Genomic DNA, 25,562 nt, shown 5'->3' with positions numbered 1-25,562 from the left:
GCATAGAAGAAAAATAAAATAAAACACAAATGTACTTACGTAATTTTTTTTTTTTTTTTTTTTTAAGTTTTTTACAAAAAAATACGATGGATTAGAATATGTGTTTACAAAAAGAAAACCTAAAAATATTTTTTTATTGTTTTCCTAAAAAAATAAACAAAATATTTTTTGTACTCTAAACAAAAGTAAACAATCATTGCAATATTTAAGAATTAAACAAAACCAATTTATAGAACGAAACATAATATTATTATAAAAAAAGAAATGCAGATATTTTATGATTACAATTTTTCTGTATTTATCACAAAATATTCAAAAACTATTGTGCTAATCAACTAAATTGGAGAACAAAACACAACAATATTATAAAAAAGGAAATGCAAATATTTTGTGATTACAATTTTTCTGTATTTATCACAATAAATTCAAAAGCTATTGTGCGAATAAACGAAATTATAGAACAATATATATTATTAAAATGATTAAAGAAATGTAGAAATTTTATGATGATAGTATTTTTTTTTGTATTCTTCTCGATAAATTCAAAAAGGAGATATTTTTTACCCAAAAATCGAGGATTTTCAATTATTAATTCTAAATAAAAACTCGTGGTCAAACAAAACAAGTGTATTATTTTTATTAAAAAAAACTTTGGTTAATTGCCAATAATATTATGTACCTTACTTATTACAAGAAATAAACAAATAAAATAAAAACTTTTGTTAACTAAAGTAACAACGGGCACAATTACTAAAGTGTACCTTACTTATTATTAGAAATAATAAAAAAACTTGAAAACAATAAATACAAACTTTAAAATTATTAAAAACAACTGAGCGAAGTTTTGGGATCACCCAGTAATGACCGACTCTCAATGAATGGTTCCACTCAAAATAGGAGATTTTTAAGGACCTATTACGGCTATCCACGTGTTTTTTCCAAGATTCCTTGATGATAACTCGCTTTCTAGATGTATTACCCGCTACTTGAATTACTTAGTTCCTACTATACGACTCATTTAGTCCAATATTGTATTTGTATTACATTCCACTAACTAACCTGTCAAAGTTTTGTGGCATCCGGAAAAATGACTTAAAGAGTCTTTTTGTTGTTTATAATTATACATCAGTAAACTGCACCCACAGAACCTGTTTCGTAGTACATTTTTTACATTTATTTATAATCAATATTGCTCAAAATACAAATTAGAAAGCGCAAAACACTGCCACCAAGCACTACATAAATTCAATTTGCCGCCATTGATAAGAATGCCAACGTCAACATGTTAGCGCTTCTAGCGGCCAGCGTTGGTGATCCTGCAAGTATTTTACTGGAGTTGGGCGTATTATTTATATCATAGGATACTTGCTCAAAATCAGCATAAAAAAAAAAACAGACGTAAAATTAAAATATGTTTTCAAATTGATCCTTTTTCCACGGCGCTTTTAGCCAGAGCCAAATATTCCCCGACGAGAGCTTGAGCCCGAGCTTCACACGTCTTTCTCACCAGATCTTCTTCTCCCCTCAGTTGCTCCAGCTTTGTGCGCCATCTGTGGAAGAGAAAATATATTATAGATAATTCATGTAATATCTTTACCCTCGGTTTATAATCTGCAAGGGTGGGTTTTTACATATATCACACATGTCTCAGAGATACGTGATACTGTATCTCAGAGATACTGTATTCAGTCTCCTTCCTTATCTGTTTTCTACAGGGTTTTCCAATAAGAGGTGTTATTTTGATATTCAATCGTAAAAGATCAATGGTTTTGTTGCTTGTGTGGCACGTAGCGCCGTCTTGTTGAAAGTAAACGTTGTCCAGATCAATACCATCCAATTCCGGCCATAAAAAATCATTAATCATCTCTCGATAGCGCAATCTATTCACCGTAACTGTTGCTCCAGCCTCATTTTCGAAAAAGTAAGGTCCAATGACTCCGCCGGACCATAACCGGCACCAAACAGTCACACGTTGAGGATAGAGAGGCTTTTCAACAATAACTCTTGGGTTTTCCGAGCCCCAGATGCGACAATTTTGCTTGTTGACGAAGCCACCGAGGTGGAAATGGGCCTCATCACTCAAGATGATTTGCATTTCATTCACTCAAGTGAATTTTAATAATATCAATGCGTTGTTGAAGCGTGTATAGTTCCATTTTTATTAATGGCATAGTTTCTACTTGTCAAATATCAAAAAATGACAGCTTCAAAAGTAACATAGCCAAAATAGCCAAAATAGCGGGCTATTCAAAATAACACCTCTTATTGGAAAACCCTATATATTTCATTGCCACACATCGGGGTTTTTTGAAATTTAGTATTATACTAAACTGCCAAAGAAATTTGCCAGCAGGTCAATTTTACAATATTAATCATACTACTAATCGCACATATCGACGGTCTCTAGATTTTTGTTTTACTGTCTTAACTATTTAATTTACTTTTTATTATAGGTTGACTAATTAAATCTAACTGTTTTTAAACGAAAACAATCAAATTTAATAATATCGGGTGATTAAAAAAAATTCAAATGTTGCTTTTGCTTCCCTGTAAACTCGCAAAATGCAGATTTAACAGTATGCATAGGGACCGTCGATATAATTAGAAGCCACAATATAGAATAATAACATTTCAAGTGACTATAATACAAAGGCATAAAATACATAGACAGATAGTGTTGAGAAATGAGTTAGTTAAGAGCTTAACAGATGCAATCATAGAGGGCAGTGCAAAGAGCTTGCTTGGAAATCCGTAAGATGGTAGCTAGTGGCCAGTAGTCGCCAGGGTCAGTGGGAATGCTCCCAGACAAACTTACTGTTTTCAGATCTCATTTAGCCAGCTTCTAGTTAGGTCGACTATCGAGTCACCATTGTAATACGCAAAGTATTAATAAATCCCTGATTTATCACAAAGACCCAATTATTTATATTCTCCTTCCACGACGAGCTGGAGAACTGTTTGTGGGAACACAACAGATAGGTATAACGGTAACCGGATAAATCATCACAATGATAATTCATCACAACTTTAAAAAGTTATATAAAGTCATGGAAAGTGATGAAACAAAAACTTTATTAACTGAGTTAAGTAGGTTAGGTTAGGTTAAAAAAAATTTTTTTTTCATCGTTTCGAATGACTTTATATCACTTTTTAAAAGTGTGTTGAATTGTCACTGTGTTGAGTTATTATGGAACCAGGTATAACACAGTCAATATACTCATAGTTGGAATCAAAACTCCATTGTGGACTGCTACCTTCGCTTTCCTCAACAGATGAGATGAGTAAAAAAACAGTAACCCTTTAAGTTCTGAAACAGTTGTAACAGTTTCGCAGATTTTGTATAAGCGTTTAAAAAAAACATGTAACTAAGACCAAGCGAATAGATTCGATAAGAGCGCAAATCGGTGGAGAATTCCAAATTTAAAACATTTTACTGAATTGCTATACCTATCGTAAACCGTTGCTATAAAATACTTTCAAACTCTTTCTTCCGAAACTCCGTCGCCGACCGTTGTTACAAAACGCTCTCGACTGAAAATTCACGTATTAAAAAAAGTTTATTACGATATTTTTAAACAATTTCGAGTAACCGTTTATTTCAAAACGGTTTCAGTCATCTTGAAATATAACTGACAACACTTATTTTTAATAATAAAAGTTGTCAGTCACCTATCCATATACTTACTTTTGATCCTGGTCCTCCCAGAAGTCTCGGTCGTCCCGAGCCTTGGCCAGCATTTCGGCCGTCTGCCGCCTCCTCTCGGCCGTCCTCTGCTTGGTGGTCTGAGTATCGCCCCGCTGGCGGGCCACCTTGTCGGCGGCGGCATCCTCGGCGGCCCGGAGCTGCTGCTCCATGGCGGCCAACTCCGACTGCAGGGTGGACACGCACTGCCGTTCCGATTCCTGACCACCATAGAACAAAAAGTAATTAAATTAATGGAACATGGAAGTCCTTTAATAAAAATAACTGATAAAGGTCTATCATGCCCACTTTATTCTATGTTAAAGTGGTCTCTAAACCTAGCATTAATAACATAGGTTTGTGGCAGCGCTGTAAGCTTCTTGTCTCTGAACCCAATGGTTAGGTGTTCAGAATTGTGTTTTTATGGTTTAATTTAATAAAATTGAGTATTTAACATTCATGCATGCAAGTTTAGGGCATCATGCATTTTTATATACTCAACCCCTCCTCGGAGTATTTCCTTTTTTAAATAAAATCCAAATAAATGGAATATTTTTTAACCCATGTGCCTCAAACGACGCCGTCCCAGCTTGTGTACGGCGATGTGTCTTAAAATCAAATGACGCCGTCTAATGTCTGTCGGCTTAAAAACGAAAAGGGGATACATTATTGACATCCGTGTTTAAAATTTTAAATGCGAATCTTTCTGTAGATAATTAAGCATTCATTTCGTAGTAATTGGCAGGACTCCGTTGGTACAGTTTTTACTGATATTTACGATTGAAATTTTGTTATATTTCAGTGTCATTGAATTTTTTCAAAATGGCGTGTGGTTTGGGAATTGACAAGCTTGTTCGTAAAATGCGTGGTGGGCGGCTAACATCAGCCCAAATTGAAAAAATATATATTATGGTAATAAGTATGATTAATGTAAAACTTTTCTTAATCCAATTATAAAAAAATGGTTTTTATAAAATAAATATTTTTATATCCTCGTTTAATCATATTATTATTATTTTTTTTTGCAGCAGATTTAAAACTATAAAAAAATATTATTATTTTTTTTTTTTGCTGCAGATTTGAAAAGAAACGTTGGTAAGTAAATTCGGATGTGAAGGACAATTTTTTAGCTAAACAATTCGGAGGCCAATGGGTTAATGTATCAGAAAACTAAAAACTGCTTTTGAAAGGTGATGAAATAAGCTTTCAAATTTTGTACCCCACTACGCGTTGCTGTGGCTCAGTCTGTTTGTGTAGATAGAGAAACAATAGCACGTGTTGCTTTTACGTCCAACAGACGGCGCTGCTTTTCAAAAATCATGTTGGTCCAACAGCTGGCGCTGTTTTAAAAAAAAGCATATTTTTATCACAAGTGAGATCTATATAATATAGATATATAAAAATACATGTGTATTAGAATGCAACGTTGTGTAAAAATTTCAAAGCAATCGGTGAAGAAATTTTGGATATTTTAGATTTTGAATAAAAGAAAATTTACATTTTTATATATAAAATAAAATAAACATACCTCAATCTGAGGATGCCATAGCCCCACTAGCTTCAAGCAGTCTGGACTATTGTGCGGTAATCACAATATAAAAATAGAAAAATCAAAAAGCAATCAAAAGGAGACTTTTGATATAAGTTTCAAAGTTTTACCATATCCGTAAATCACAAAAGTTCAAGTTGAGAGATGGACTGATAAGGACTGCTAAAAAAGGGCAACAAAATAAAAATGTGCATTTACCAGTTCAATCTTGACCTGCTGCTTCCTGCAGACACCGACTTCCTTGTTGTGGCGAGCCTGCTGCAGTCGCTCTTCGAATTTGGTCTTGATGGAGACCAGAACGGCTTCTGTCTTCTTAATGTTGTCTTCAATTGAATTACCAGCCAGGAGATCTCTGGAATATTTCATAGTCTATTAGTAAATATCATAAACATCCAAATCGATGGACTTGCCCTAACACGTAACCGGGTATCATTTTGAAGAGCTGGAGGAAAACCACGTGACCATATTCTTGACACCAGGAGGGTGCTTTGAATAATCTACGATATCAGTCGTACGTTGAACACCGAAGAGCGCACATTCAAATAACCAGACCCTGTGTAGAAAAGTAAAGTTTGCTAGCTGGTTTACAGAGCAGTCCATTGTGGGACTTTATTGTGCAGGATCGGAATGTTCATAAAAACGGTTATAAACATTACCATCACCTAACTTTTTTGTTTTTTCATATAAATATATATATATATTATATATTTACATAAAAATGAATGTTTATTTGTTTGTTTGTTTGTTCAGTTAAGTTAGGTTTTGTTAAGTTAGTTGGTTCAGTTAAGTTAGGTTTTGTTAAGTTAGTTGGTTCAGTTGAGTTAGGTTTTGTTAAGTTAGTTGGTTCAGTTAAGTTAGGCTTTGTTAAGTTAGTTGGTTCAGTTAAGTTAGGTTTTGTTAAGTTAGTTGGTTCAGTTGAGTTAAGTAGCATAGATTACTCACCTCTCGTCTATGGTGTAATCGTTGAGGTTGGAGCCAGCCGAGAGCCCCACTGCCACCAGAGACCTGTTCAGGTCGATGCTGGCCTTCAGCGCCTGCTTCTGTAGCTGCCCCAACTCCAGGTCTTTGGTGTAGCCCATCTGCGAAGGAACCACTCATTGAAGATTGATTAAAGACATAAAGACGCCCAACACAACTCCATTTTCAATATGTACACAACTAACCTTCTGAATAGAATGGAGCAGCTCCATTTTGGACTCCACTGCCGTAAATATGGTCTCTACTTCGTTCAGGATATCGTCCCTCTGTCGCACAGTCATCTGTTGGTCCACCAATCTCTGCTGCAGGTTTTGAATCTCTAACCTGATGATGGAAAAAGAACACTTTTAGCAGGGTTCTAAAATATCATATTTATTTAAATACTAGCTGTACCTCGCCACGTGTTATACAGTAGAACCTCGTTAATTCGAAATCCAGCGGACATCAAAAATCAAATTTCGAATTAACGAATTCCCACGTAATTCGAAATTTTATGAAAATTTTTTTTTTTTTAAATACGCCGAAAATCGATTTTTTCGGCCGCCTCTTCAAATCCGGGTGGTATTTTAGTTGTAAATTCGTATTAATACCAATTATTTCTTTATTATCGCGGTCGATTACCGTAGCGGCCGGCCCTTTAAATTCAGATATTCGCAATAAATTCGTAAAAATGCTATATATTTACGCGTAAATCGAGATTTTGCTGCGGATTTCGGTCGCGGCCTACCCTTTAAATTGGGATATTCGTAAAAATACGATATATTTCCGCGTAAATCGAGATTTCGCGGTAATTTTCCGTCGCGGCCGGCCCTTTATTTCAAATATCTGAATTTGAATTCGTAAAAATACGATATATTTCCGCGTAAAACGAGGATTCGCGGCCGTATTCCGTCGCGGCCGGCTCTTCAAATTCAGATATTCGAAATATATTCATAAAAATGCTATATATTTACGCGTAAATCGAGATTTCGCTGCCGATTTCGGTCGCGGCCTACCCTTTAAATTGAGATATTCGTAAAAATACGATATATTTCCGCGTAAATCGAGATTTCGCGGTAATTTTCTGTCGCGGCCGGCCGTTTATTTCAAATATCTGAATTTGAATTCGTGAAAATACGATATATTTCCGCGTAAAACGAGAATTCGCGGCCGTATTCCGTCGCGGCCGGCTGTTCAAATTCAGATATTCGAAATAAATTCGTAAAAATATGATATATTTCCGCGTAAATCGAATTTTGTCGACAGTTTTTCGTCGCGGCCGGCCTTTTAAGTTCAGATATTTGAAGTAAATTCGTAAAAAAATATCATATTTCGGCATGGATCGAAATTTTTCGGCCGATTTCCGTCGCGCCGTATTTTTTCAACTCGGATATTCGAAGTAAAGTTAGTAAAAATACGATATATTTCCGCGTAAATTGAAATTTCGCGTCCGATTTCCGTCGCGGTGATGAAATACGATATATTTACGCGTAAATCGAAATTTAATCGACCCTTTAAATTCAGATATTTGGCGTAAACTCGTAAAACTACGACATATATCCGCGTAAAATGCATTTTCTCGGCCCTTTAAACTCGGATATTCGAAATAAATTTGAAAAAATACGACATTCCAGTGTAAATCGATTGAGATTTACAAAATAATAATACTAATTAGGGCGATGTATAACCACGTAAAAATACATTTTTCGGCGTTTTACCGCCACGGCTGACTTTTAGATTCAGATTTACGAAATATTATGATTTATTTTCGCAAAAATCAAACTTTTTCGAATTACATGAACAAATTTTCGTGCGCGGACAAAAATAAATTTCGAATTACGAATTAACGAATTTCGAATTAAAAAAAAATTTGTAAGAAAAAATTTTTCAGCGGAATTTTTTTTTGCGAAAATTTCGAATTACGCGTTTTTTCGAATTATCGGGGTTCGAATTAACGGGGTTCTACTGTATGGCTATAAATATGTATGTTTGTCCAGCAAATGGCGCTGTTTTTAAAAAAAAAGCATGTTTTTACTTGTCACAGGTGACATCTACATACTATAGGTATATAAAAAACACAAGCGTATTCTAATGCAATTTTGTGTCAAAATTTCAAAGCAATCGGTTCAGAACTTTTAGAGATTTAAGATTTTAACCTTTCCCTTACTGTGCTAAAAAAATCCACGCATTCCGGTGCTGTGTAGTCAACACACATCTCAAAATAACCCATTTAATATCAGAAAAATATGAATATTCATAGCTAATCGATTATGTTTATTATATTTTATATCAAAAGTGATAATAATTGTAATTTAATTGCAGAAAACATGAAAAAAACCATCGGCAGATGCTAAAGAAACGTACGAGAGGTCCACATCTAACGACGGTTCGCGGCCGACTGGCTAGCGGCTGGCGGCTGGCACACACACAGCTGTGCGGTCGTAGGTATCGATGATCTAAATCAAAAATACAATTGCAGACGTGTGGATGTCTCATGTTTCCGCATAGCGAATTAAAGCGGGACATCAATAGCGTGTCATTTCCTCGCACACTCTTCACGTATTAGTATCACACGGTTGTTTGTATTGGTGTGTTTGTTCCCGATTTTCAACAAAAATCTCTGATTTTTAATTGAATTTGAAAACTATGTAAAATATTATTTTTTAATTCAGTGCATAAATGTATAACGGAGGAATACCTAAAATCTGAACCCAGAATTTATTATATTTATAGAGTTATTAAAGTTATTAGAAGCAATGTGTAGTAAATACACACCACAGATAAGGAAAGGTAAAACAAATAAACATTTACATTTTTATTTATGTAGATAGGTAAGCCAGTGCTCTGATAACCAGCGCTAATGTAAATGATCCAATTCCAGACTGGTGATGGAATGCAGGACTATTCTTGTTACCATCAATAAAAATAACCCTGATCCTACCAGGACATAAAGGAATTGAGGGCTGATAAACAAGCGGGTTGATGGACGAGCAAGGAAAAGGGCGAAAGAGCAGCGGCCGTAGGAGTAGCGGCTTGTCACACAAAATCTTTTAAATTTAAATTTTTAAAAGTTCTCAGCAGTTAAACCCCAGGGAAGATTCAATACTAAGTCAGATAATTATTTTTTATTAAATACATCTAATAAAAATTTTAATCTTCCTTTGTTCAAAATCTTAAAACTCGGAAAGTTCTTCAACGATTGCTTTGAAATTTTGACACAACGTTGCATTCAAATATGCGTGCCTTTTTATATACCTATATTACATAGATGTCACCTGTGACAGCTATAAACATGCTTTTTTGAAAAACAGCCCCATCTGTTGGACATAAAAGCAACACATGCTATTGTTTCTCTATCAGCACAGACAGACTGAGCCAAAGCAACGCGTGGCGGGGTACAGCTAGTATACTAATAAAAATAGACATATTTTTCGGTTCGCCTATAAAAAGAAAAGCCTATAAGTGAAGCCAGGTTCGTAAAGCCTATAAGTGAAGTATAACTCACTCCAGCTTCTGCGTCTCCTCCCTTCCCTTATCCACTATGTCCTTGTGCGTGCGCTGCTGGTGCAACTCCTGACGCAGCAGCCGCTCCAGGTCGGCGCGCGTCTGCCGCAGCTGGCGCGCCTGCTCCTCCAATTGTGCGGGCTTCGCCTTCAGCACCGCCTCCTGATTGCGAGCCGCCACAAGGTTCGGATTGGTCGTCTGCATCATCAATTCTGGAAGATGGTGATGTGTGAACGAGAGACGGGTGACAGAATGAGATTTATGATGGCATTTCACCAAAGTGTTGAACTGTCATTTTGATATGATACCCGGTCACCACTTTAAGTTCACCAGTGTCGAGTTTGGAAAGGTTTTGAATCATCTATGAGCACTTCAATTATATATATATTATATAATCGCTGCCTGCTCATTACATAATAATAATAATATAATAAAAAATATATTTAGTTCTTGTGACCACAAAATTCGTTACAAATCTTGGAAGAATAAAGACAACACCTACAAAAAAATCCGAGAGGCTATTAACCCAGAACAAACAACCCAAAAGAAATTGCAAATAATTCAAAAGAGAGGCATGCAAGCAGTATTGAATTGTAGTAGGTATTCTAAGATAATTATTATGCAGAAAAACTAGGAATGTTAAGTGTGACACAGCGAATAATTTACAAAACCGTAATATTTATATTTAACCTCTCAGAAAAAGACTTTTATTTACTTTGTGTTCCTTTGCGAACTGTCAAAACGTGAAAATTTTTGTGTTATTCACGAGTTTTGTTAAAAGCTTCATAACTCACGTTTTGGGAAACGTAGCGTCATTCTAAAAAATTTTTTGGAAAGATTATGAAATTCACTATCGTATTGTTTTGTTATACGTAAATATTTGCGTTTCTAAATATACATTTTCTGAAAACGTCAAAAATATGTAAAAATCGCTGACCATTATTTCAAAGCTGTGAAAAATTTACTTTTTTCTGAGTATCATAAAGAAATAACACTTTATATATTGAAGAAATATAACAAACTAAAATATTTTTAATAAATTATTTAAAAACGCAATAAATTATGAACGAACAAGATGACAGATCCAATCGGCTTAGATAATGCACCTCTACATTCCATAGATATTCTTGAATACAGACGCGTAGCGTTATTCATTATCGATACTCTGTTTTTTAAATCATGGCAATCCGTATACTAGTGATGGAAATAAATCGATTTTTGTAAAATCTCGCGCGTTTACGTGAAAAGACGTTCTAATGTCTTGAACGCTATTATCATATTTACGTCTTTTGACGTTCTAATGTTCTGAGTGGTTAAGCTAAAAAAATAAGATTATTATTATTATTATGTAATGAGCAGGCAGCATTCTGCTGATGCGCTCATATCTGATTTCACAACGAGTTTGACAGTAATTGAAAGTAATTGTAATTGATGCTCCCAAAATAAATGTTTAAGAATGTAAATTTAAATTTTGCAATACATGGCTACCCCACAAGAAACTGTGGAAATTTTAAACTTTCAAAAACAAATTTGTCGGGAACCCAAAATAATCTATATTTTAAAGGATTTAAGATATTTAATGAGTTACAGACAGATGTTAAAGAAGCTAAAAGCCTTGCTGCGTTTCGTGGGTTATACATAAATAAGTTTTAGGTGTATCGTAGTGTCCTTAATATCATAGAAATAAGTTGTTAAAATGTTTATACCGGATATAAAAATGTAATTTTTTATAACGAAAAAAAAGGTTGTTCTCTAGGTGGGATGTAGTGAAATGTTGGCGACTTACCAGTGATTTGTGCATTCAGATTCATAATGCCTTCATCGGAAACTCCATAAATTTCCTTGAGACTGTCTATGTAGGCGTTCAAATTCGGCTCGTAATCTGGCTCCCCTGGATTCTGAAATCTGGAAATAAAACATTATAAGTCTCGTAGTAATCAGCCCGGGTTAGGAGCTCTTAGATGCCTATTCAAACCATACTTACACTTCCCAGCAATCCAGATAGTATTGTTGCTTCATGGTGGCGCCAGGTCCTTTCTTCTCCTCTCCACTCAGTTTGGACAAGGACATGTTGCAAGCCGTTATATCCTGAAAGGTTAACAATAATATCCTTCAGTAAATCATTACGTGTGCTTACTTGCAGATTTCTGTGTTGGGAACTCTTGATAAAGTAAAAGGTTCTTTACAATAATTGCCTTTATTTACGTTACAATAAATTAGTTTGAATTTAGCTACACTGTTCATTACCTGAGGGTTGGTAATTCTCAGTTTCTAGAAGCTTGAAGTCTGACAATGATATCCCACAGGCAATTGCTACACTCTAGCGACATCTGTCGGACTCTGGAGTAAGCTTTCTGACTAGTGCCAGCTATCGCTTGAATATCCAACTTATACATCACAAATATTTATTTAGTAAGATCACAAAGAGAATGCAACAAGGATTGAGATGTGGTCAAGACGCGGTTGATTGAGGTCGCCACGTCTCGAAGATTCCAGTCTGCGTAGTTTGCTGATAGCGTGGCCTCCAGTGATTGGTCAATGTGTCACCACGCGGTTATAAGTCTGCAGGGTTACCGAAGAGCTGTGAGTCTGCAGCAGGGCTGCCACACATATATTACATTAACACTCCCGCTCCGAAGGAGGGTAATATAGTTACCCCAAACGAGAGTTTTATGCAATATCAAAGTTGTTTTTGACATTACATTCTCTATAATTTAAGTTTTTCTAGAAAAACTATTTGATAATCAATCTGCATTTAAAAAGAATTATCCCTTTTTACCATATTTTACTTTGGTTTGAGTTTTGGATTTTGTACTATATCTTGTACAATTTTGCATTACTTGCTTGCTTTGCATTAATTGTCTGCTGGGCAAAGATGGACTGTGTTCGGTTAAAACGGTAGGTTGTAGCTAATTGTTACTGGAAAGAGCAAAATGAATATTAACCTCTCAGACAAAGACATTTATATACTATGTGTTCCTTTGAGAACTGTCAAAACGTGATAATATCTGTGTTATTTATGAGTTTTGCTAAAAGCATCATAACTCACGTCTTGGGAAACGTAGCCTCATTCTAAAAAATGTTTTGGAAAGATTATGAAAATCACTATCGCATTGTGTTGTTATAAGTAAATATTTGCATTTCTAAATATATATTTTATGAAAACGTCAAAAATATGTAAGAATCGATAACCATTATTTCAAAGCCGTGAAAAATGTATTTTTTCTGAGTATCATAAAGAAATAACACTTTATATATTGAAGAAATATAATTAAAAACTATTAGTCACCTCAAAATATTAACCGTCCAAACTAAAATATTTTTAATAAATTATTTAGAAACGCAATAAATTATGAACGAACAAGATGACAGATTCAATCGGCTTAGATAATGCAGTTCTACGTTCCATAGATATTGTTGAATACAGACGCGTAGCATTATTCATTATCGATACTCTGTTTTTTAAATCATGGCAATCCGTGTACTAGTGATGGATATAAATCGATTTTTGTAAAATCTCGCGCATTTACGTGAAAAGACGTTCTAATGTCTTGACCGCTATTATCATATTTACGTCTTTTGACGTTCTAATGTTCTGAGTGGTTAAGGATCGTAATAATTTTTACATTCAATAAATAGTTGGGCAATTTTTTGTTAAAAATTTCTAATTTTTTCGCAATCAGCCTCGAAATATCTACATTTGTAAATTATTGTAATGTGTTTATATATTCAAAAAAAAAAAATAATAATAATAAAATACATACAGGGCAAAAATACTGGGTCACCAATAAGGAAGTTGAGTGAAAAATATTTAGACTTATAAAAAATATGTTCATGTAGATCAAAAAATATCGATTCTAAATATATAAATATATTTCTATATTATTATTTTTAGAATTAGTTAAACGTTTTTGAAAAAGCATTCAATAGCAATAGACTGTATACGCTCCACGATTGGTCGAAAGAATTCTGACGTCACATGTGTCGTGACTTGTACGTACAACGGATCACCTATGGTGCATCTCTTTCTATTACATGAGAGATGGTCGGTTTAGATGAGAGAGGTGTATAGGCCAAAGGTTTATTTGGGTTTGTCAAATATATGTACGTATTTGTTGTTATTATTATATGAAATGGATTTCTAAAGATACATATTCGTATAGTGCTTTATAATAATATGTTGTTTATTGCATAACTTAGAAGTTTTTATTATTATACATGTGACATAACATGTGATACACTTCAGGCCGCCGGCCGCCCAGAAAAGTCTCACAGCGAACTGGGCTGTAAACCGTTATTTTACTTTTGGTCTTTACTTCTCTGCGCGGTGGTCCTGAATTCGCGCGGGGAACGTCAACAAGTAGCGACGGCAATACTGTACAAGTACCGTACCGGGCGGGAAAAGCAAATATTCTAACTTAAAATATTAATTTAACTATGAAATCTTAATCAATTTTCTTTTTTTTTTAATAACATCAATTCTAATAGACGGTTAACATTGGTAAAAAAATTACTGGAATTCCTTGTTGAAGAATTAAAAATTTTTCCATACAAAATGCTTAAGCGACGTGGTTTTCACAGTTCGAATGACGTCACACCACAACCCGCCTCTTACCGCTCGGATTCCGCTCGTTTTGGCGGGCTGAATAAAATTTAAACTTTGAGAATTAATTTAATTATGAAAACAAACTTAAAAAAAAAAAAAAAAATACCAGTATTTAAGTTTGAATGCGAACATTGATAAAAAAAAATTAAAAAAACGGACTCAACTTCCTTATTGTGATAACACCAACCATTATTAAGATAGATGTGAGCCATCAAAAATTAGCAAATCTGAAAAACTTGAGTGAGACCCTCGTCTAAAACTGGACGCCAGAAGGCTCATGAAGAAGTACCCGCTCAATAGGAAGCTGCGGACTCACCCTGATTCTGGAGAAGTCCACGAGGTAGGCGAGGAAGGCCAGCATGTTGGGGTAGGTGTGCATGGTGTTTACAGACTTCAGCCAGGACTTGGTCATCACCCCGGGGTACAGGATCTTGCGGGCCGTGATGGGCAGCTGCAGACAAACAAACAAAAAATTAAAACATCAGATAATAAATTATTATTAGCAATAATTAGTCACCTGAAATATCCATACAAATTGAAAATATCTCCTGAGTAAAAATAAATGCCGCCGACGGGAATTGAACCAGCACCTTCTGATGTCCGGTCAGGTGCTCTGGACCACTGAGCTACGTCGGCTTATTTCCAACCCGCCAAATAATTCAATATGTACTAGTATCTCAATCAACAATTACTGCTTATTATATTTTTTCCACCTGTAAACAACCAACTTTATTTTTGTAGGAAAGGCTTTGATAGTGCTAAATTTCTCACTAGATGGCGTCGACACATATAATATCTTCATTTGTTGGTGAAATATTTTTGACTTGTTAAATATTATTATTTTTTTAATGATAAACTAATGTTTATAAGACAAGGTTTTAAGCATAGCACAAAGGATAACAAATAATTGTTAGGATAACAAATATTTTTACTCGGGAGATATTTTCAATTTGTCTTGATATTTTAGGAGACTATTGCTTATAATTATTTGTTATCCTTCAATACAACTAAACTTACTACCAAACACATAAAACTAACATCAACTAACCTTCTGTATGTAGTTACCAGTATTGATATGATTGGGCAGACCCAGCAGACAGTTGACGAGGTCCACAAACAGTTTGATGGTGATTGGGCGCAGGGGATTGTTGACATTGGGCAGCAGAGCGTATGCCTGCGGGTGCTCCTTCAGGTACGCCACCACGCGGTCGCAAGTCTTCTTCTGCCAGCCGGGATCGCCAATTTTTCTATAAGACGAAAAGTGCTCATGAGAAAACGAAGATACGCAATTATTATGATTCATTTTTGGGTTTTTATACTGTATTGTGCTTCCTTCTTTAGCAATGATTCGGACAGCGTAACAGTGTAAGTTATCAATTACAGTGTCCATCATCAGTTACAGTGTCTACCATCCATTACAGTGACCATCATCAGTTACAGTGTTCATCATCCATTACAGTGTCCATCATCAGTTACAGTGTCCATCATCGGTTGAAGTGTCCATCATCAGTTACAGTGTCCATCATCAGTTAGAGTGTCCATCATACATTGAAGTGTCCATCATCAGTTACAGTTTCCATCATATATTGAAGTGTCCATCATCAGTTACAGTTTCCATCATCAGTTACAGTGTCCATCATACATTGAAGTGTCCATCATCAGTTACAGTTTCCATCATCCGTTGCAGAGTCCACCGTCAGTTACAGTGTCCATTACAGTTACAGTGTCCATCATCAGTTACAGTGTCCATCATCCGTTGAAGTGTCCATCATCAGTTACAGTGTCCATCATCAGTTACAGTGTCCATCATCAGTTACAGTGTCCATCATCAGTTACAGTGTTCATCATCAGTTACAGTGTCCATCATCAGTTACAGGATTTATTATAGTTCTTGCAATCCGGTACTTAGAGGCTACACGGCTAATAGAACAACTTATTAATTTACTTAAATACCGGCCCTAAGAGGATTAACGCACGAAACACGGCATAAACCCTATACAGTAGAACCTCGTTAATTCGAAATCCACGGGACATCAAAAATCAAATTTCGAATTAAGGGGACGGTATCAAATCTCGACTTCAGTACAGTTAGGTATTATTGCTACTTGTAAACGAATCGGTCGGCCGCCAGAACAGCTACGGTTTCAAAACCAACACCTGCGTCTTTTGAGTAGATAGGGGGATGATTGACACGGTTTTGATAAATCAGTCAGCATTTTGATAAAATACGAAATAAAAATACACGTGCTTTATAAAATTTATATTTATTTACTAAATAATGGATACAACTTGACAGAATAAAAATCATATTAGCAAAATAATGGATATACAGTCACATCTTTTACGCCCTGGACCTTTTTTGACGTCTCAGTATTTTACTCAAGGTCACATAGAATCTAATCGTGTTTTGATTTGGAAAAGATTTTTGGTTCATAAATTTGATTGTATGGTTTGTGTAATGACAATAACTGTTTTTTTTAATATAATATTACCAGAAAGCAATGGGTATGAAAAAAGGGAAAATGTAAAATTAAGTTAGGACAAATATTTTTTGATTATATATTAAATGCGATAGAAATGGAAAAAAAGTTTATTTGTAAATCATGAATGTAATTTGAAAATTTATTTAAATGTTTTTTTTTCGTACTCGGGAAAGAATATATTTTACAATATTAACATAGATATACAAAAAAAGTAGAATGAAGTACATAAACTAAGAAAAAATCTTAGCGACAGTTTAAAAGGAATCGCTAGAATCGTTGAAAGCACCTTCACACTAGTCTCGCAAAATCCATCTCCAAACTCCGTAATCCAGATTTTGCACCAAATCGGCAGAAAACTCAAGAAATATAAGCTGGATGCTGAAGTTATGACATAAGATCCGAGTTCAGTGCACATCCAAACTCCTTAATCCCGATTTTGAACCAAATCAGTAGAAAACTCGATAAATTCAAAATGGATGCCAACATTATGTTTTTTGACGTAGATCCGAGTTCAATGCACATCCACACTCCCTAATCCCGATTTCGAACTAAATCGGTAGAGAACTGAAGAAATCCAAGATGGATGCTGAAATTATGCATTTTGACATTAGATCGGAGTTCAGTGCACATCCAAACTCCCTAATCCCGATTTTGAACTAAATCGGTAGAGAACTGGAGAAATTTATGATTGATGCCGAAATAAGGCATTTTGGAATTAGATCCGAGTTCAAGCCACCACCTACTCCGTTTTACCGACTTCGATAGAAGTCGGTAAAAATTTGTAGAAAACGTGTCCATCAGAATGATGTATTTTGACCAACCTTATTCTTCTTTTCCTCCAGTGGAGCGGTCTCTTTCTTAAGGCGCTGTACGCGCGAGTCCCTTTATTATCTGAAAAAGGGAAAAAAAAAATTGAGACCGTAAAACAAGTTTCAAATTATATATAAGATATTTAATTTCCACTTACCCCTTGGCTATAGCACCAATCTCCTCTGGATTCCTATTAGAAATTTGAAAGTTGGCAGCGGACTGGAGAATAAACAAAATAAGCGTGCTCTCACTTCCGAATTCACCTCGAGACTGGCAGTGACTGGCGGTGTTCGGTCAAGCCATGGACAATGATTTCATCCATAGGATTTTGTATGACAGAAAATAATTGAAATATTCGGGAAGTTTAATTGAATCACAACAAAAATCCATATATGTTAAAGTGTTTTTTATTTATTTAAAATGACCTGTATCATATTTACTTTGAGATTACCGATGGATTTAAAAAAAAAATCTCTCTGATAGGAGCTATTCTGCTTCCAGCGAAGGCATTTTTGAAGTTTTACGTAAGGTTGCAATGTGTATTTCATATAAAATAAAAAAGTTTACGATAAAAAAATTTAATTCACTGGTAACATAAGACATTTTTCTAACTACCCCTATAGAATTTTTAGATAAATTATTAGTGGTATTCCTTTTACTAGGTAAATACAAAGTGATGTTTAGCTCTATTTATGCTCTCCCCTTAACGAATTCCCACGTAATTCGAAATTTTGTGAAAAAAAAATACGCCGAAAATCGATTTTCTCGGCCGCCTCTTCAAATCCGGGTGGTATTTTAGTTGTAAATTCGTATTAATACCAATTATTTCTTTATTTTCGCGGCCGATTACCGTAGCGGCGGGCCCTTTAAATTCAGATATTCGCAATAAATTCGTAAAAATGCTATATATTTACGCGTAAATCGAGATTTCACTGCCGATTTCGGTCGCGGCCTACCCTTTAAATTGAGATATTCGTAAAAATACGATATATTTCCGCGTAAATTGAGATTTCGGGGTAATTTTCCGTCGCGGCCGGCCCTTTATTTCAAATATCTGAATTTAAATTCGTAAAAATACGATACATTTCCGCGTAAAACGAGAATTCGCGGCCGATTTCCGTCGCAGCGGGCCATTTTAATTCAGATATTCGAAATAAATTCGCAAAAATACGATATATTTCCGTGTAAATCGAGAATGCGCGGCCGATTTCCGTCACGGCGGACCCTTTAAATTCAGGTATTTGTTGTAAATTCGTAAAAATATCATATTTCCGCGTAAATCGAATTTTATCGGCAGTTTTTCGTCGCGGCCAGCCTTTTAAGTTCAGATATTTGAAGTAAATGCGTAAAAATATGTCATATTTCGGCGTGAATCGAAATTTTTCGGCCGATTTCCGTCGCGCCGTATTTTTTAACTCGGATATTCGAAGTAAAGTTAGTAAAAATACGATATACAGGGTGTCCGGAAACTCGTAGTACAAGCGGGAAACTGGTGAATCTACATCACATTTGGAGTCGATTTTGTAGTATTTTTTTTTTTTATTTGAGCTTTCGTTATCGAGTAAATGGAGTTTGAAGTTGATTTTTTTTTTTTTTTTTTTTAATCAAATTCTTATAAATTATTACTGAAGATCAAAGTACCCAACTAATTAAAACTATTTGAAAGTAAAACAAATGAAGAAACTCGGATTTGAAGCATTATTTTGAAATCACCCTTCATTTAACCCGGTGTAATCATAAAATATTTCTGCTCTGCAGGGTTAAAACATCTGTTATTCAACCCTAAACACCAGAAAAAACTTTAAGCCTTAAAATAGCCGAAAAATATTTTTTTTTGGTTTTTTTTTTTTTTTGAAAATGCTCAAATCAAAAAACTTTATGTTTTTTTGGGTTCCTCATGTGGTGTAGATTCTCCAGTTTCCCGCTTGTACTACGAGTTTCCGGACACCGTGTATTTCCGCGTAAATTGAAATTTAGCGTCCAATTTCCGTCGCGGCGGGCCCTTTAAAATTCAGATATTCGAAATAAAATCGTAAAAATACGATATATTTACGCGTAAATCGAAATTTCGTGGCCGAGTTTCGTCGCGGCCGACCCTTTAAATTCAGATATTTGGTGTAAACTTGCAAAACTACGACAGATATCCGCGTAAAACGTATTTTCTCGGCCCTTCAAACTAGGATTTTCGAAATAAATTTGAAAAAATACGACATTCCAGTGTAAATCGATTCAGATTTACAAAATAATAATACTAATTAGGACGATGTATAACCACGTAAAAATACATTTTTCGGCGATTTACCGCCACGGTTGACTTTTAGATTCAGATTTACGAAATATTATGATTTATTTTCGCAAAAATCAAATTTTTTCGAATTACACAAACAAATTTTCGTTGCCTGACAAAAATAAATTTCGAATTACGAATTAACGAATTTCGAATTAAAAAAATTTTTGTATGAAAAAATTTTTCTGCAGAAATTTTTTTGGCGAAAATTTCGAACTACGCGTTTTTTCGAATTATCGGGGTTCGAATTAACGGGGTTCTACTGTATACATAAACACACACTTCACCACAATCTACACATCTGCCCTGACGATGGACACTGTAACACTGTCTGAAACGTTGGCTAAAGAAGGAGGAAGTGCAACAAGTCATACATAACCAAAAATAAATCACAATAATACTTTCGGTCATGAAAATCTCAAATCATTGAAGATGATCACTTTTCATATGCAGTTTTCATCATCATCACGGTGCTATATCCCTGGGTGGGATTTGGTCCCCACTACTCTCGACTGGCAAGCCGAAGGTTACGAGTTCAAATCCCGGCAAGTTCACCAGGCTCATTCCAGATTGGAAGATACTCTCAGTATCGCTCTGGTGTAAGACCACCATTCAGAATTGAAATGGCTTTGGCCGTGTTTGGTGACCAGATCTGAATAGCAAGGTACTTCCCCATATTCTTCCCCTCCCCAATACCTTCAGCCTCACAACATACCCCAATTGGGGATGCCATAGTATCACTGGCTCCAGATGGTTGAGATGAGAAACATTAAAAAAAATAATAATAATTAAAAAAAACTAGAATGATGACGTCATGTACAAACTCTCTCTTGGACTGCACGAATTAAAAAAAAAAGTATTATTATTATACTCAATTAGATATTCATGTTATATTTATGCAACTTTATTAATTTTTTCATAAGAAGCAATTACTTTGTGGTTAGACATTATATTTTTTAAAATAAAACAAACACTTTGTATTTAATAGTTATTATTCTATCCTGATGAAGCTTGGTTTAAGCGAAACCGGTCGATGTGTAAAATAATAAATATTCGTGGTTAAATACAAAGTTTTTGTTTTATTTTAAAAAATACAACTTTATTAACTAAAAACGTTGAGGAAAATATATAATATTCGGCTTTATAAAGTACTATGTGCAGAATATATATTGTTTATATGTCTACTTCTATCTCTTACCTGTTATCCTTCCCAGGCATAGCCAGAATGGCTATCTCCAATGCAGACAGTCTTCCCCTTTGTCTCTCAGCGGAAGGAGTGCGGGGTCGAATCTACAAAACCAAACAAAAATTCTAAATTATCAATTTTTTTTTTAACAGAAATACTAGACCCTGTTGGCCGCCCCAAACTGGGGAAATCAGCTGCAGAAGCTATTTGCGAGGAGACGCTGGGCATGCAATGGACGAAGGCCACATGAAGTAGCTCAGGACAGGGCCTGGAGGCGCTGCGTCGAGGCGATTGGTCCCCGACCTCGATAGGATAAGGGAAACAAAATGACGATGATGATAAACACTCTTTTAATTTTAAGCTTTTTTTTAATTTACTCAATAACATTATTATTCAATTTCAAAAAAAAAATTGTTTATTTATAAACGTTTTTTTTTTTATGTGACACCTCACAAGAGCGTCCCTGCCTGTGCAGTGTACAGACAGGGGAACTATGTCACCACCCGGTTGGGCGGCGTTGTGATGCGGAATAAGGTAGGGGCTGTAGGAAAGGATTTGTTAATGCGGGCCTTGAAGAGGCTCGGATTATAGGAGGGAGGAAAAACAGATGCCGGTAGCTCGTTCCACATACGAGCCGACTTACACAAAAACGAGTCGTAAAAACGGCCCGTTCTCATGAAGCCAACGTCAATCGTGAACGGGTGTTCAGCTCGTGTCCGTCGAGTTTCGCGCGCGTGCACCGGTGCATCAGGAATCAATGCTGCTAGCTCCTTGGAGCAGGTTCCATTGAAATACCTGTAGAACAGACACAGCATGCCTACATTGCGTCTATGCATTAGAGAAGGCAATCGGTCTGTTAACAACGGATTGTCAATCAGACGGATCGCTCTCCTTTGCACAGATTCAAGCAGGTTTATTAAGTATTTTGGGGCACCAGCCCAGGTCTGCTGTGAAATAATTATTACGCTTGCCAGCTGTTTCGTCTTCTGAAGGCATTAGAAACTGTTGAGGAATGTTTGATGACACCTTCGGAAGGCGAAACAGCTGTCACAATAATAATTATACACCAAATTGAATACACTTGTTATGCCAAGTTTGCAAAAACGTTTTGAGCGATCACTTGCCATAATGTGTCAAATTTATAGAACCTAAAAATATGGGATAAACGCTAAGATCTAGGTGGATTCATTGGCTTTAAACCGCAGTAAGCAGTTTCATATGTTTCCATATTAATATTTTGAGGAATGGTATTAATTAAATAATGTGGTTGTCTCAAAGAAGACACTGGTTTTATTTACCAGAGCAGTATTATTGTCATTTTATGTAAATTAGTATGTTTCTTACCCCTGCCATAGCAGACATGGGGGTCTGTAACAGTTGGCGCGCCAATGGTGTGCGCTGGGATGGCGTCTCACGCACTGTCATGAATGTGCTTCGCGATCTTGATTGCTGGAACAAAATAAAATTATATTAATAATAATAATAATTGGATAATTTGTATAACGCCATTATTGTGTAAAATCACCTGAGGGGCGCTGTACATGGTATGCAATCATTTATACACATGGTATAGATCATTGCATACTACTGTTTTCGGACACCATATATAGGTAATAAACTTCACAAAGGTGATATATTAAACAATTTAAATTTCATCTGCATTAATTGATGGTACTGTTCACATTACGGGTATTTCCATAAAGCCAAAGGAAAAAGAGATGGGTGGACGATAAAAGCAATTAACAAGTGTGTACCAATAAAATACCTGAGTGTTAAGTTATGATTTAACCTTTGGAATACCAGACTCTTTTGAAGGAAATCAAAAATGAACTCTAAAGTACTTCAAGTGCAAGCGATTCTGTTTATCAAATTTTATGCACTTTCTCGTGGCATACAGGTTTAAATCAAATATCAAAAAATTCCAGCTAGGGCGAAATTCCAATGCCAGCAGCGCATGAACGGTTTGTCGGCGGGAAAAAAATCTTGTTATTGGTGCACAAACGGTTTTCCAGAGGTTACGTTTCTCTCGACAAGTCTCTACTCTTATGACAAGTTTCCTCATGGTGGGCATTGCAAGGCATTCTGAAGCATTGGCTAAAGGAGGTGAAAGCGCAATACAACGTAATACGGGTCTGCACTAGTACATAATATAATATACTTACATGAGTACTTGGTCTTTGAGCAGATTCAGATCTATTCCTCGAATGAAGTTGGGTCTTCCTGTTGGAGTCAGCACTCCGGTGCCTGGCCACAAGACCCCCGGAAACGCGGGGCACCTGGAAGTGGCTCCCGCCGGCACTCTCGAAGGGTTGCACTCCCGAAACTCGCTCCAACGAACGTCCACTGGGACGCGGGATGAACGACAGCTTGTGTCCGCCATCTTGACTAAATAATTAAAACAAAACTTTATTAACATATTGTATTACTTCTGTGCATGTTATAAGGAATCGTAAGAACCTTACCATTGTAAAAATATAACCAATGCATAATTAAATTTCGTGATGAATCGACCGCATACTTTGTAATAGTTTCAATATTACCCCAGGAATTTAAGGTTGACTCATCCATAGTTGGGACTACGGACCGCCTAGCTATCGGTTGTACAGCCGCCCATTTTGGAGGAGTAGCAATCAGCGCGACTCACGGAGAACTAGAGAAACAGTACTCAACGGGAAGCGAATCGGAGACGGTCTACTGGAAAGAGGGTGAACTCCACACAACATTATGGATCGACATTTTGGAAACGTGTTAGCTAGCTAGATGTTGCTGGACATCGGGCTTAATCATTATTACATTTTGCGAGTTCAATTTCCTGAACTCACATGGCGCCCCTTAACAGTAAGAACACACTTAACAGGCGGGTAACAAGGTCGGTTCTTATAGTCTTATTTAATGTCACACAAATACGAAATAATGCTTTACAATAAATTCCAATCTACAAGTGCTTCCTGTGGAACCTTGAACGCACTCTGAGATATTATTCAATCTTAATTATAGAGTCTCTTGTTCTCATTATGTATATCATAATTAATATCTTAACTCTCGCTAATTTGTACCCTGCTAATAAATATTAGATTTTGACATCATCCTTTTTATTTTGATCCCACCCCATATATTGGTATGTTATAGAAGGATATGGTTCTTATAAATGTTTTAAAATCGCTACTACGTGGTATTTTTCTGTTACAACTTTAGGTAATGCGTATTTCGATACCACGGTATTGAAAGTCTATCAAATAATGTTATGAAAATTGTATGCCATTCTTGACAGTCCTGGATATTTTTTTACTGCACTCTCTATATTTATCTTGTTTCATTATTATGTACTAATGTACATTTTATATATCGTCATTATATCTCAATATTTTATAGGTAACATGCGTGTCATTACGTGTAATAAAATGTAAAAGCCTAGTAATAAATGCACAAATCTCTGTTATGAAACTCCGATGACAGTAAAAATATGATTTGCTTACCCCCTGTTTTTGTTTGGATTCAACGAATCGCAGATTTCCGATAGACGTTGCGCTGCTGAAGGTCTTTTGATCATTTTGGGTGAATTTCAAATCTACCAAGGAAGGAAGATATTGCACAAATACTAATATAACAGTAATTAACAGAACATACAGTTTATAACGAGTCGAAAATGTTTGCCTCTTTACGAACTTCGAGTTTTGTTGGCAGCATAAATGAACCACTCGTTGGCAGTTTTGTTTGAAATTTAAAATATCCCATAGACACGAAAATGTTTGAGAAGGTTTTTCCTGCGAGTTGCCAGCAAAAAAAAACAAAAGTAGGAACTTGATTAATATTATTTTCATTGGGTTGCGAATGAATTAACTATTGGTGCATTTGGGATGGGTTCGAGCATAAATATACCAGGTTCGAGATTTGGGCATTGCGGACGTCTAGTTTATTTATGCGGACGTCGCTAGCGTCAGAAGCTACTGTACAAATGTACGAGAGTGGTTTATTTATGAAATGTACAGTACAAACTTATCATATCACTTCTGTAGAAACAATACGAAACACCATTTACGTGTAAACTTACCCACGAGTGTAAAAAAAAATTATTTCGTTAGTTCTTTAGCTTCACTTTTGTCCACTTTTACAGGTGCGTTTGTATTTTTTTATTACAACGCACATGGTACAGCATTCAATATAAAAGTGGTGTCTCTTATATTCAAAATATTTTCGCCTGTAATGAAATTGATGAACATGTTATTTATTAACTGGGTGGTTTACCGAGTGAAATTCTTCTTTTTTCTTGTGGAAATTCTTACCCCCTTATGCGTTTTAAATTTTACAGAATAGATAAACAACATTTACCACACATTAATTGTTGTTTATCAGATGTGTACAAATTTATGAGTAAGGCCTTATCTTTACTGATTCCACGCAAACATTGTATTAATAAGACTATAATTGAGGGGTACCTATAAACTGGGTGTCCAGGGAACTTATTTTGGGAGGTTATTGAGGATGGTATAATTAAAAA

At 35.6% G+C, this 25,562-nt stretch overlaps 1 protein-coding gene across 1 annotated transcript; it reads right to left on the bottom strand.

Moving 5' to 3' along the window:
* Positions 1 to 1,022: 1,022 nt before the first annotated feature.
* Positions 1,023 to 24,762, bottom strand: LOC149410751 (uncharacterized). Its single transcript, XM_089647980.1, has 14 exons — positions 24,541 to 24,762; positions 23,227 to 23,449; positions 22,409 to 22,513; positions 21,077 to 21,168; positions 15,347 to 15,545; positions 14,615 to 14,749; positions 11,677 to 11,780; positions 11,479 to 11,597; positions 9,694 to 9,904; positions 6,395 to 6,533; positions 6,174 to 6,310; positions 5,430 to 5,583; positions 3,686 to 3,903; positions 1,023 to 1,550 (listed from the first exon to the last, which is right to left on the bottom strand). Exons 1-14 carry the CDS (start codon positions 24,612 to 24,614, stop codon positions 1,418 to 1,420), a joined length of 2,043 nt encoding a protein of 680 aa, XP_089504106.1. The 5' UTR covers positions 24,615 to 24,762; the 3' UTR covers positions 1,023 to 1,417.
* Positions 24,763 to 25,562: the final 800 nt, after the last annotated feature.

The sequence above is a fragment of the Hesperophylax consimilis genome, chromosome 27 (genome assembly GCF_061612785.1).
Source record: "Hesperophylax consimilis isolate HC1 chromosome 27, BYU_Hcon_1.0, whole genome shotgun sequence".
Classification (NCBI taxonomy): Eukaryota; Metazoa; Arthropoda; class Insecta; order Trichoptera; family Limnephilidae; genus Hesperophylax; species Hesperophylax consimilis.
The sequence above is the reverse complement of the archived record's forward strand: the minus strand, read 5'-3'. Positions and strand labels throughout refer to the sequence as shown.

Excerpts from the sequence above, each read along its gene's own strand:
- LOC149410751 (XM_089647980.1), bottom strand. The coding sequence starts at position 24,614 with ATGATCAAAAGACCTTCAGCAGCGCAACGTCTATCGGAAATCTGCGAT. Across the intron at positions 21,169-22,408 it reads CCATGTCTGCTATGGCAGGG|ATTCGACCCCGCACTCCTTC; the intron begins GTAAGAAACATA and ends TTGGTTTTGTAG. Across the intron at positions 9,905-11,478 it reads TCTGAATGCACAAATCACTG|AATTGATGATGCAGACGACC; the intron begins GTAAGTCGCCAA and ends ACCATCTTCCAG.